The following is a 13,259-nucleotide window of genomic DNA, read 5'->3' as shown; positions in this document are numbered from 1 at the left end:
GACATCTTGATGTGCGATGTCACAATGCCATCCCCTGTATATATCATTTCATTTTTTTTAAGATTTATTTATTTCTATTGGAAAATCAGATATACAGAGAGGAAGAGAGACAGAGAGGAAGATCTTCCATCTGATGATTCACTCTCCCACTGGCTGCAATGGATCCCAAGCCAGGAGCCAGGAGCTTCTTCTGGGTCTCCCACATGGGTGCAGGGTCCCAAGGCACTGGGCCATCCTTGACTGCTCTCCCAGGCCACAAACGGGGAGCTGGATAGGAAGCGGGGCCACCAGGATTAGACCTGATGCCCATATGGGATGCTGGTGCATGCAAGGCGAGGATTTTAGCCACTAGGCTAGGCCACCGTGCTGGATCCTGTATATATAATTTCTAAGAAAAACACTGAGATAGTGATTATACCTAGGGTTTGTAGCACAGAAAATAAACCTATGAGCTATCCAAAAATGTTTAACAACAGGGAATTAATTTAATTCTAACCTAATCATATAAGGAAAGAATCTGTGAAAGTACTTAGTTTATTTTAGGAGAATATGTCACAATGCAAGAAAATGCCCAGATTTACTCATTGAAAAGGGACATTAAAATGACAGTATAGTATGATATAATTTTTTAAAAAGAAATGACTTACTAATTTTGAAACAGAGATAAATGTATGTTTGTATGTCTTTTCACAGAGCAGTAACTGTAGGACTTCATACCAAAATCTTCACAATATTTTTCTGCTTCTTATTTTCTTTATTTTGCCGTGTGTCATGTTTTCTACATTGGACAAAATGTTATTTAATCAGAAAAATGCTTTGCTAGACTTACGTATATAAACCTTGGAACTTACTTTTATATTTTGACAAACTTTATGTGGTAGCATTGCTTCAGTGAGCACTGCACTAACTTGGAGCTTTTGGGCTGGGGGCTTTCCGCGAGTCCATGGCTTAGTCTGGAGATCATTAACATTGGAGAGGAGCTTCTTGGAGAAGCATGTTTAAGCCTAAGAGAACTTTGCACATACATTGAAAAGTGTGCATAATACCCAGTAATTCATTTTTTTCCTCAAAGCCTCTTCCCAATGTGCCTCTTCCTGGAATATTTTGTTTGCTTATGTAGAACCAGTAGTCTTAATTCAGCTATTTTACTGACAACCTGGCTCTCCCCCACTGCCCATTGCAAGGTGGAATTTTTTTAACATGAATGCCATACAACGAACGGTGCGCATCCGCTGTCGAAGTGACAGGTGTGGACAGTCGTGCTGTAACAGCTGGGTCACTTTTTTCCAGGTGATGAAGACGTACCATATGTATCACGCAGAGAGCATCAGCGCAGAGAGCAAGCTGAAAGAGGCAGAGAAGCAGGAGGAGAAGCAGATCGGAAGGTCGGGGGATCCAGTCTTCCACATTCGACTGGAAGAGCGACATCAGCGACGAAGCTCTGTAAAGAAAATCGAAAAAATGAAAGAAAAGGTACATAAAAATACATGTCCCCCTCTGAGGACGCAGTCAGGCCTGGGAACGCTGAGGCAGTAGCAGAGCGACACACTTGGGGAATGATTGTGAAATGTGTTTCCTCCCATGGTAGAGCGAAATGTTTAAGACACACAATTCGTATAGTAACAGCTGGATATCAATCAGTGGCAGATGCCAAGGATCCAGTACACAATCTCGAGAACTTGAGTGCTAACAAAGATTTCATTGCAACTTGGCCCAAAGCCCAAATACACTGTTGTCGTTCCCCAACCACTAGGTAATTTTTAGTTTGTTACTTAGATCAGATTCACAATGTGCTTTTCACAAGGGATTTTGAGAGCCGCTTGTGTGTGTGAGATAAGTTGTTACACGTAACAAAAGTGCATGTATATTCCTCTGCTTTGCTTTCAAAAAATGTGCCTTGTTCATTTTCAGAGACAAGCAAAGTATTCAGAGAATAAGCTGAAGTCAATTAAGGCACGGAATGAGTATCTCCTAACACTTGAAGCCACCAATGCCTCAGTTTTCAAGTATTATATTCATGATCTTTCAGATTTAATTGATGTAAGTACCTGAAGTTTTCTTTTTCTTAATTAAATATAAACATGGGATTGTTACTAACTATATTTCACTGATTGGAAGACACCATGACAGCATCATTTATTAATGCTACTTTACATAATACACAGAGAGCAAACACACTTGCAATGAAACTGCATGTGGTACTAGGACTCCATCAATTGTGGCAAAAAGTGTGTGCCATAAAACCAGTGGCCCGAATCCACTTTTCATTACTTTAACTGAAATGCCTGCGAGGAGCTTCTGAACAGAAAAGGTTCATCTCAGCTTATAGAGAAAGGCTACAGGATTGGGCAGCTCTGTCATCCCTCATCTGATGCTGTTCCTGCTGGGTGCAGAGGTCACATGGTAACGCATGAAGCAGCGAGGGTGGGGGAAGAACCGAGGCCAAACTTGAACTTAAACAAATCAAACCTCTGGTGAAAACCACCTTTCCAGGACATCCCTCAATGAGCCAGAAACCTCCCTCCTCCCCCATCCCATTTCTGTCATTAGTTCCCCACGCAACCATTTACCTCACAGTTTATTATTTTTTAGATTTATTTGATTATTTGGATGTCAGTGTTTCAGAGAGAAAGGGAGAGATCTTCCATCTGCTGGTTTAACCTCCAGATGGTCAAAAGAGCTCGGGCTGGACCAAGCCAAAGCCAGGAGCCTGGAGCTTCCTCTGTGTCTTCCGCATGGGTTGTAAGGCCGAAGTACTTGGGTCATCTTCCACTACTTTTTCTTAGGCTACTAGCAGGATGCTTGACTGGAACTAGAGCAGCCAGAATATGAATTTCTGCCTGTATGGGATGCAGTGATTTGGGGAGGCAAATTCTGCTCCACCCATACTATCAGTGAAAACTGAATTGTGGGGTTCTGCTAGGCTTTCAGTGCCCAGCCAGCTCTGCTAGCAAGGTGGCCCTGTGCTGTATATTATGCAGTGGCATAGATATAAGTACATGCACTGATTCATAATATTTTTGGATCCCCGATATTATGAGATGCTGTGGCTCTAAGAAACCACATAGAATCCTTACTGCCTGAAATTTAAAGCCAGAAAGACAGAGGCTAAGCAAGTGACTATGCACAAGATTGCTTTATTATAGAAATGGTAATATTGTGAAGCAAAGTAGACTGCGTATAAACCATTTTTATGGATTTCTCCAAGTCTCAATGCTTTTCCCACATAGAATATGATATATAAAAGCAGTAATTGGACTCTTTTGGAACTGTCCAAATACGTGCTCTTACATTTGTGTCTTGCTTATCAGCACTGTTCCCCAGCTTTAAGCCTTTGCATCAGTCTTTTCTATCAATGACCACCCCAGTTGCTATATCCCTAACACTGTAGGATATAGCAAAGATGAAAGAGACAAAAAACCCGTGTCCAAAATTCCAGTATCTGCAAATGCATGGTAAAAAGGGCAAAGTATCATTAGAAAAGCATGGGAGTCAAAGAGGTCCAGGGAGTCGTTTGCTGGAGGTTTACTTGTCAGTTGCTTCGTATTGATTGGATTCAGCAGAGTTGTATTATAAAATGATTTTTGTAAATTAGCTTCACAATTTCAGCATTTATGCGTTCAAAAAAGTCTGGGTTGGCATTTGGTGAACAGATAAGAAGCTCCTTGGAATGCCCACATCCCAGACCAGAGGGTTTGGGTTGAAGTTCCCTCAGGCGATAGATGCAGTAGTTGAATTCCTGCCATCCGTTCAGGAGACCTGAGTGAACTCCCAGTGCCTAATGTTGATGGAACCCAGCCCTGACTATTATAGACATTTGGGAAATGCACCAGCAGGCTCAGCCTTTTGGAGATCTCTCTCTCTCTCTCTCTCTCTCTCTCTCTCTCTCTCTCTCTCTCTCTGCATATTGAATAATATAAATAATATTAACATCTGAAGTATAGCTACAGTGGATAACTTGTGTAAGGTTTCCCAGCTAGCATGTGGTAGACCTTACATGTTGTTTACTTCTTGATCTAGTTAAATCTGATCTGCATGGATAACAGTGAAATATACCAAATCATTTTCAATTTTTACAGGAGATTTATCAAAGGCAGAGTGACACAGAGAGGGAGACATAGAAAGGAAGAGACTTTCCGTCTACTGGTTTATTCTCTACGTGGGTGCAAAGATTGGAGCTGGACCAGGCTGAGACCAGGAGCCAGCTGATCCTCCTGGGTGTAGAGCAGGTGGGGAGTGGGATGGAGATAATGAAAGAGCGTAGGCACTGCCATCTTCTACTGCCTTCCCAGGTGGGTTAGCAGGAAGCTACATAGAAAATAGAGCCAGAGGAACTCAAACAAGCACTCTGATAGGGGATATTAGCATCACAAACAGTGACTAAATCTTGTAGGACACCAACCTCCATTTCAATTTTTTCAAGAGCTAGACTTTACAAAGATCAGCCTTGAATTTAAAATGTGAACAATTCTCAAATAATGTAATTTAAATATGAATTTTTGAAGGAAATAGCATGATGCCAGGTTGTTGTCATAATCAGCAGAAATTGAGTGCTCTTAGGGAAAATAATTTATATGTTCCTCCACTCGTTTTTAAGACAATGTGAAAATGTATACTCTAAAGTGGCTGCTTATTTTATAGGAATCCAATTTGCATGTATAGTGGTGATCCTAAAAACCATTAAGCTTGACCCTTTCTGGTAAAAAATAAGCAGGTTGATTATTATGCAGCGGTATCTAGAATCCTCTTTGCTTTTTAAGTTTATTTAGCAAAATATATTCTATGTTAAGCTACCTTATAATAAGACTTGTTATGCCTCTACTGAAAAAAAGACAAGAGCATTTTAATACCAGCATATTGTAAGTGAAATGACACAAAAAGACAATAATGCATGTTGATCACATCAAAGTCTCAGGGCCAGGCATGATGACCTAGTGGGTAAATCCTCTCCTTGTGTGCACTGGGATCCCATATGGACACCAATGCCTATTCTGGTGGCTCTGCTTCCCAACCTGCTCCCTACTTGTTGCCTGGGAAAGTATAATCCAAGTAGAGGACAGACCAGAGCCTTGGGACCCTGCACCGATGTGGGGGACCAAGAGGGAGCTCCTGGATGCTGGCTTTGGATCGGCTTAGCTCCCGCCATCGTGACCACTTGGGAAGTGAGTGAACCAGTGGACAGAAGAACTTTTTCCTTCCCACCGTGAATCTGCCTTTCCAAAAACCATAAATAAATCTTAATCAAGGGGGGGAATGATTCAAGTTAAAACCTCTTATATAAACCTCAAGTTTCCCCTTAGCTTCTATGCATGCCAATATCTATCTCTTTTCTAACAAATTTTCTATGAGAGACAGCCATGATTGAATCTGATCACAAAACATGTCATGGATATTTTCCATAGGTTTTACTTTAAAGCAAATTCTTGTATTGCTACAAAAGCAGTACGACTATTGTGTAAACACTGGAAAGCGCTACAGAAAAAATGATCCCATTTCTACTCGCCGAGGTCATCTCTGAAAACCTTGTCTTTCTCTATGTTCCCACACACAGCTGTGGACCTGAAGGACCATAAGAAATTTTCATGGAGACACGACTGCCAACGCTGCTGTGTTCAGTCTTTGATCTCCATCTTTCCATCTCAGAAATGTTTGTCTCGTGTAATAATTAGACTGCACTTCCATTTGTGATCGCAGAAGTCCTTCACTGTTGGAGTGACTGCATCAGGCCTTACAGAGGATCACCTGCTGTACATGGATTCTACAGCTCTTAAGCCTTTTTGTTTTTTTGGCCAAATACCTTGTTGAAGAGGCACTGATGGTTATTTCTTAGAATGCCTGGCATTCATGGCATTCCCTCCTCATCTGTCATTTACCCTGGCGCTTTCTTCCCTTCTAAGGGAATATTATGTAGTAGCCTGATGCATTCGAGTTAAGCATTTTGCAGCAGAATACATCCAGCTGATGTCACTACGTCTTCCTAAAGCAGATGGCAACATCTGTTTAACCCAGCAATAGTGGAATTACACTTAGTAGAATGAGGTAGCTCCGATTTTCATGGAAGTTTTTCCCTTTACATCAAACTTAAACTTCTCAAATTTCAAGTTTATTAAACTAAGAAATCTACTACTTTGGAACTCAGCAACATCTGAGCTGAAATAGACTCAGTCAGCAACATTTTCTCTGAAAGTACAATAATGCAAACTAAAGGGGAAAAGATTTTCAAGCACTTCAGGTCAATTAATCCTGTTTAATGGGATCCCCCTTTGGAAACTACTATAGCTAAAAGCATTAATTTTCTATCTGGATGTTTTTTAAAATATACTTTATAATTGATTCTTTTAAAAAAAAAGTTTTATTTTTATTGGAAAGTCATATTGACAGAGAGAAGGAGAGACAGAGATCTTCCATCCACTAGTTAACTCTCCAGGTAACCGCAATAGCCGGAGCTGAGCTAGGCTGATCCAAAGCCAGGAGCTTCTTCCAGGTCTTCCAAATGAGTGCAGGGACCCAAGGCTTTGCGCTGTCCTCCACTGCTTTCCCAGGCCACAAGCTGGGAGCTGGATAGATGTGTCAGGATTCTAAAGCTTAATATTGAGGATTAAAAAAGTAATGATGTTTGAATTCTTTTTCATGTAACACAGATGTGCCTGCTGGGATTGTTTCCTACTCATCTTGATTCAGGGTCCTTTAATGCTGCTTTGTCCTGAAGGGGACACCTTTAGGCAGCCAACACGCAAAGCAATGGTGGGCACTTGTCCATTTTCTTACTTGTAAGCACTTTTAGCATAACATGTAATGCTTTAAAGTGCTTCTCCTAATTTCATAGTCTCTGGTCTTCGATGTAGGTTTTTGATCCATTTTGAGTTGATTTTCTGTATGGGATGAAAGGGTTGAGGGCAGGGAGCAACAACTTTCAGTCTTTGCACATGAACATTCGCTTTTGCCATCACCACTTACTAAAGGAAGACACTCACCTTTGGGCACTGCTTTTGAAACCTGGGTTTGTTTCTGCAATCTCTGTTCTGCTTCATTGGTCTATGGGCATGATGTTACGCCAGTGTCATATTGATTGGTTACAATAGTTCTGTAGTACATCATCATCTGCCCTTCCTTCCTTTTCTTCCTCCCTTCTGCTCCTCCTCCCTCCCTCTCCTCTCTTTCTTCCCCTGTCTTTCTTTTTTAAGTTTTCTTTTAAAGTTACAGAGAGAGAGAGACAGAGACAGAGAGAAACAGAGAGAAGTCTTTCCTGCTGGTTCACTCCTCAAATGGCCCCAACAACCAGAGCCTGGAGCTTCTTTCCAATCTGCTGTGTGGATGCAGGTGCCCAAGGACTTGGGTCATCCTATGCTGCTTTCCCAGGCATAGATGTAGGGAACTGGATCAGAAGTGGAGCAGTTAGGACTCAAAACTGACACCAACTTGGGATGCCAGCATTGCGGGTAGTAGCTATATCCAGCTGTGCCACAGAGCTGGCAGCTGTTGAAATCTGATGTTGTAGGCCTGGTGCTATAGCCTAATGGTTGAATCCTTGCCTTGCATCTGCTGGGATCCCATACGGGTGCCAGTTCATTTCTTGTCATTTGGGTGATATCATTTGGGTTCATTTCTTATCATATTTAAATGGTGTGTGCTAAAGAATGTCTAGATGTTTCTCCATTCTCTGAATAGCAAATTATCTTTAAGGAGAATGGAAGTGGTTTTTTTTGTCTTTCTTTTCTTTCGTTCTTTTTTTTTTTTCTTTTCTTTTTTTTTGGTGCAAAGTACAGGAAGACGTGGAATTGCAAAAATAATAGCAATATTTCACTTATTTAAGAGGAGCATATATACTTTGAATTTTTCTGCAAATATGGCATTTCTTATATATTATAAAAGGGAGTAGTTTTAGAAATGATATCTTCAACCCTTAAGAGTGTTCATCTAGACTATTTTAATATACTGCAATTTATCCATCCATAAAGTTTCCGGTAGTATGCCTTTACCTGGATGATTCCCATTGTGAATCATCTGTGGTTTCTAGTTTTGAATTCTTTTAAGACTCACCATCAACTCTCTTACAATCCTGTTATCAGTTCAATTCATGTTTATTATAATGAATATAAATGCTACAGTCAGGTTGATCAACTTCCTCTGTGAGGAGCGACAGAGCATAAACTCCTCACGTTTCTGAGTCTTGTGCTCTGTGTTATGTTGTTCAACTCCAGCACCATTGCAGCCACTCACAAATGAGTAAGTGAATGAACATGGATGGGTGGCCATCAGACTTCACCAAGTCAGGCCGTGCACTAGATTTAGCTGCCAATAGTTTGCTGGCCTTTGCTTTTTAGAATGAAGCAAGTGTTACTTTAGCCCAAATGTGACTTAAGATGCTGTTCTGAGGGCTTTTTCTCTATTTCAAAGTCCAAAGTAGATTTTAGTGTGCAGAACAATGATCTCATACTTTGGAATAGTTAATTTCATACTCACAAAATTATGATTTTTGTTCTGTCATCTAAAAGAGTAAGTAGTAACCATAAGAAATATGTTGTAAAGATTGGCTGAAGAAAGTTTTGCTGGTGTGGAGGAATAAAGGTATGATTAAAGAAGAAAACTGATGGTAAATTTATGTCTCTGATTGTTTTTATATCCAATATTAAGCGTAGTTGAACCTGTATCTTACTAATTTGTGAGCATCATGTTACAACCAGAAGGAATTTTTTTTTCCAAGATTCATTTTTTTATTTTTACTGGAAAGTCAGATATTCAGAGAGGAGGAAACAGAGAGAAAGAAGTTCCATCCAATGGTTCACTCCCCAAGTGGCCACAACAGCTGGGGCTGAGATGATCCAAAGCCAGGAGCCTATTCTAGGTCTCCCACATGGGTGCAGGGACCAAAGGTTTTGGGCCATCCTTGACTGCTTTCTCAGGCCACAAGCAGGGAGGTAGAAGGGAAGTAGGGCTGCTGGGATTAGAATTGGTGCCCATATGGGATCCTGGTGTGTGCAAGGTGAGGACTTCAGCCACTAAGAAATTTAATATAGACAACAAAAATTTGTAACTGAAAGCTAAGAATTTCAAGTAACTATGATTTGCTACGAGAAAAGAGAGCTGGGTACAAATTTTAATGCCAAGATTCCCAAAGCCATAAGCATACTTCAAAAAAAGTTCATGGAAACTTTAATTAAAAACTAAGTTTATTTTGGTGGGAAACCAGTTTTAATCTGCTCACATAAGTGGTCCCCAGAAAGTTCAGGAAAAATGGATATTAGGAAAAACTTACGCTTGCATTTGAGTAAGTTTTACACAAGAATAAACATCTTTTAATTTTGTTTCTCATAAACCTTTTGAAGTATCCTTCTATAATCAAATTCACTGCTCTGTAAACTGGCAATTCTTAAAATAGCTAATTTGGAAGCGGAGAGGCACCTGCTGCGGCTGGAGGCCCTTGGCCACCCGGCTTGGGTCGCCTGGCTGAGAGTCTCAGCTTTGCCTTTTCTTCCAGAGTCCTGCTGCTCTGTCTTCTCAGCACAGCAGGAATTGAAGATCAGAGTCTCTGATTTTCAAGTAAATGAAAAAAAAAAAAAAAATTGAAAAGGAAGCAAAGCTGGCTTTAAGATGGTGTTAGTCTTTATGGAGCCTTTTTCAGAGCCAGCTCCACACCCTCGGATGCCTTCGGAGAAAGTTCTCAACAATAAAATTCTGTTGGTACTATGACCTAAAGTACTTGCCCAGGAATCACAAAGGATCACCATTTTTTGCAGTACCGTTTCAGCTCTAATTTCCCTCTATGAGCGTTTCCAGATTGCTTTGGAGCTTGCAGGTTAAATCTGTTACTATTGTGAAATGTTGCCAGGGAGTAGTACTCTCTTGTTCTAGCCAGTTTGCTTTGTACAGATATCAGTCACATGTGCTTTATTGGCCATTTATGCAGAATGAGGTTGAAATTAGATTGCATCATATATTACATGCCATCTCTATTTGATCAATTCTGAGTAATCAGCTATGCTAAAACCTTTAGCATCTTTTGTCTCTCAGGACATGCCTTTAATTAAAAAGCAACTTATTCAGAGTTCAGGGTTTTCTTAATTAGTTTGATTTTCCTGCATACATAATGGTATTAAAATTTATCCATGAAGACCTGCCAAATTATAATACTGTATTCCCCATTAGACCTGAACTCTTAGGAAGATTAGAGAGATCATGTTAAATGAGTTAGGATATTATACTGATCATGTAAACTGATTTAGGCATGTTTTCATCTCATTGTGCTAGGGTGTTTAAAAACTAAAATGAGTTAGATGACTGCAGTAATTGGCATTTAAACTTCCTTCCAGTAGCAGTGTGGTGAGCCTTGGCATATCAAAAGCTGCACTCACCTGGTTTCTTTCTGCAGCACAAATCTGCTCCCTCTGTGTCTCCAGCATCTGTCCTTGCTGCCTAGACCTCTGAATGCTGCAGGCCAAGTCATCAAGGACTCCATCATCAGCTTTCTGTCTTTTGCTTCATCCCTCGCCTTAAATACCATCTGATAGCTGTTAGGTTTCTGTTTGCAGCCTTGCTTATCTTCTGGGACTTCAGGTTGTGTGTCCACCTGCATACTGGACGTCCCTACCCCGATGTCTGACAGGCATCTGGAGCAACTGAAACACTCACGATAAAACTTTCAGATCCATTTTTCTCCCACTCCTCACACAACACAAACTACTTCTGACCCAGTTTTGATACCCCTGAAAGCATCACCTTCCTTTTCTCCCAGTTTTACAAACAAACAAAAACACTCAGTTTCTCCATTCCCCACTAATGAATGCATGTGCCAGTCCCACCATCTGCCCTACTTAGCTCTTCTTACCACCCGCACTTGCAGTCTCCAGACAGAGCCTCTCCACCTCTTGCTGCCTTGCAGTAGCTGCCTGAGATGTACCAGTTCCACTCACATCTACCAAAACTCCACGCCCTGACCACCCAGCTGGAGCCAAAGCAAACCTGTCAGTCCCCATGTGAAATGCCCCAAAGGACTCCCATTGTCCTTGGAATAAAATCCAAGCTGTTCACCAAGAGCGTGTGTGAGCTGGTGCTCACCTGTTGCCCCTGCAGTTTCCCCTTTCTCTCCAAGCTCAAGGGCGTTGGACTGCTTTCTGTTGCAGTGTCAGGCTTGGGGCCTTCGTGCGTTTGGAATACTCTTTCTTCCCAAGCTTTGCGAGACCCCTTTTCTCTGCACCTCAACGGGCATGTATCGTACAGCAGCACTGTCTCTAACATCCCTTGCTCCTCGGACCTCTCACTTTGTCCATTGCATTTACCATCTGGTCTGTATTTATTTGGGCTAGCTTTGTTTTGTCTAAGGAAAACAGGTCTGAGAGCAGCCCCTTGGAAGGAAATGATTGTCCATGTGTAGAGTGGGTGTGAGCTGGATTAGGCAGCAAATGATTGTTCAGCCTACTCATTGGCTCAGGCCTATGCAGCCTCAGGTTTTCTCCTTCTTTGTATCCGCTCCTATCACACAGATGTTCCACTTTGACCTCTTCACTGCTCAAAAGAAATACAAAACAATTTTTGCTAACTGCTGAGCTCTGGTTGTTGAGATAACAGCAAGAATTAAATTACTCTCTGTGGATCACAGGAACCCAGACATGAAAACAGGTGTGTGAAAGTTGCTGCAGTATTTTGGACATCTGGATTCAAGTATTGCAAGATGGATTCCAGTAATGCACTCAAAAATGTGTTTGTGATTTCCAGAGTAAGGCACTTAAATGGTGGGAGAGGAAACTAATAAAGTCAAAGGGAGAACTGCTCAGAAGGAAACTACTTTGTTTCACTGCTGATGTAAAAGTTCTGGACTGGCCTGTTTGTGGCCTTGGGATGCTCCCTGGGGTCAGTTTGCTTGTAATGCACTGTTTTCCTGAAAGTCTCAAAATAAGGCCTGAGCAGCCTTTACCCTGGATCTGTTGGCCCTATGATGACCAAAGCCAAGCTTACTAAAAGCCAGGAGAAAAGTCTCCAGAAGTGGTCTGGGAGGCAGAGGCCAGAGTCAAGAAATGAAATAGCACACAGCCTCCACTTTCCAATTGCTCAACCCGGAGTCACAGGGGAGCCTGGGGCTGCCCTGCAGGCACTTGCAAGGCTGTCTTGGTGAACAAGAGTATGGCCAGCAAACAAAAACGCTGTCCTTTTTGTTCACACAGGTCCATTATCATTTCAGGTGCAAACTTGGCACCCCACTTCCGGTTTTTTTACCAAAAAAAAAAAGTTATCTCCTTGAATAGCTGTGATCCACTTGTCCCTAATGCTGTGCCCACTGTGCTTACTTCCACTGACTCCCAGCCCTGAGAACAAGACGAATGTTTATTCTGATGCTCAACACTTGGATTTCATCTTCATTTTCATATCATTTACAATCCTTTGGCGTAAGGAAATTAGCACATTGTGATGATTTAAACTGATACCTAGTGGAATCTATCTTGTCAGTTCTTCAGATATTATTTAAAAAAAAAAAAAGAAACCAAAAAAACTTTGTGCTTCCAACAGTTTCCTCCCAAGTTTTAATGCATAATCTATAATTTTATTCAAAGTTTTTTTTTTCATCAGAATAACACTGCTTTGTTTCCATGAAATATTTCATTGGTTTCTTATGTTTTTTCATCATTAAAAGTACTTGGGTTATAACTCAACTCTTTGTAGAGAGGCTGGCTTTTCATATCCTCATTAATAATTCATAAGCTTCATAGAATTACTTTAGACCTTTTTAACCAAGCATCTTGAATCTTAACATATCCAGTGTCATTTCAGCTTCTAGTTTAGGGCAGGGAAAATGATCCTGTGCCTGGCCTGGCTATCTCAGGAGACCTCGAAAAACAATGTTTTTCACTGTTTCTTATTTAAATTCAAAATGCCTTCGAGTATAGGAATGTTCCTTATCAGAAGCAATAAAATCATGCTAGTTAAGTGACCTTATAGACTAGTAAACACTGTAAGGTCAGAAAAGAAAATTCCCCGTTAGACCTATCACAGAAGCCTTCCACGTAGAGCACTCTGTTCAGACGATGCCCGCAGAGCCTTGGTGTGTGTTCTGCTGCCATACACAGGCTCCTCCCTGGCTGTTAGGTAGCTACAGTGGACTCACCAGCTATGGAAACACGTTTGTTGCCTTGAAAGAAGTCACACTTAGAATTTTGAATAGTGAACTGCTCAAATCTGGGAGTAATGAAAACTTGGTATTTTTCAGAGCTCCAAATTAGTTATGTTATTGGTTAGATTTTTTTTTCTTTTTCATTTTGCTTCCTCTT

At 41.1% G+C, this 13,259-nt stretch overlaps 1 protein-coding gene across 2 annotated transcripts in view; it reads left to right on the top strand.

Annotated features, from left to right (window-relative positions):
• Nucleotides 1-13,259, top strand: part of SRGAP1 (SLIT-ROBO Rho GTPase activating protein 1) — a 243,859-nt gene that overhangs the window by 170,001 nt on the left and 60,599 nt on the right. For both annotated transcript variants that reach the window (XM_040982539.1, XM_040982529.1), the window contains exons 5-6: nucleotides 1,291-1,473; nucleotides 1,912-2,040. In XM_040982539.1, coding sequence (XP_040838473.1) covers nucleotides 1,291-1,473; nucleotides 1,912-2,040 — 312 coding nt within the window. The remainder of the gene's footprint in view (nucleotides 1-1,290; nucleotides 1,474-1,911; nucleotides 2,041-13,259) is intronic.

Source organism: Ochotona curzoniae, unplaced genomic scaffold (assembly GCF_017591425.1).
Source record: "Ochotona curzoniae isolate NIBS_2020 unplaced genomic scaffold, NIBS_Ocur_1.0 contig_1014, whole genome shotgun sequence".
Lineage (NCBI taxonomy): Eukaryota > Metazoa > Chordata > Mammalia > Lagomorpha > Ochotonidae > Ochotona > Ochotona curzoniae.
This window is presented reverse-complemented; position numbering and strand designations above follow the sequence as displayed.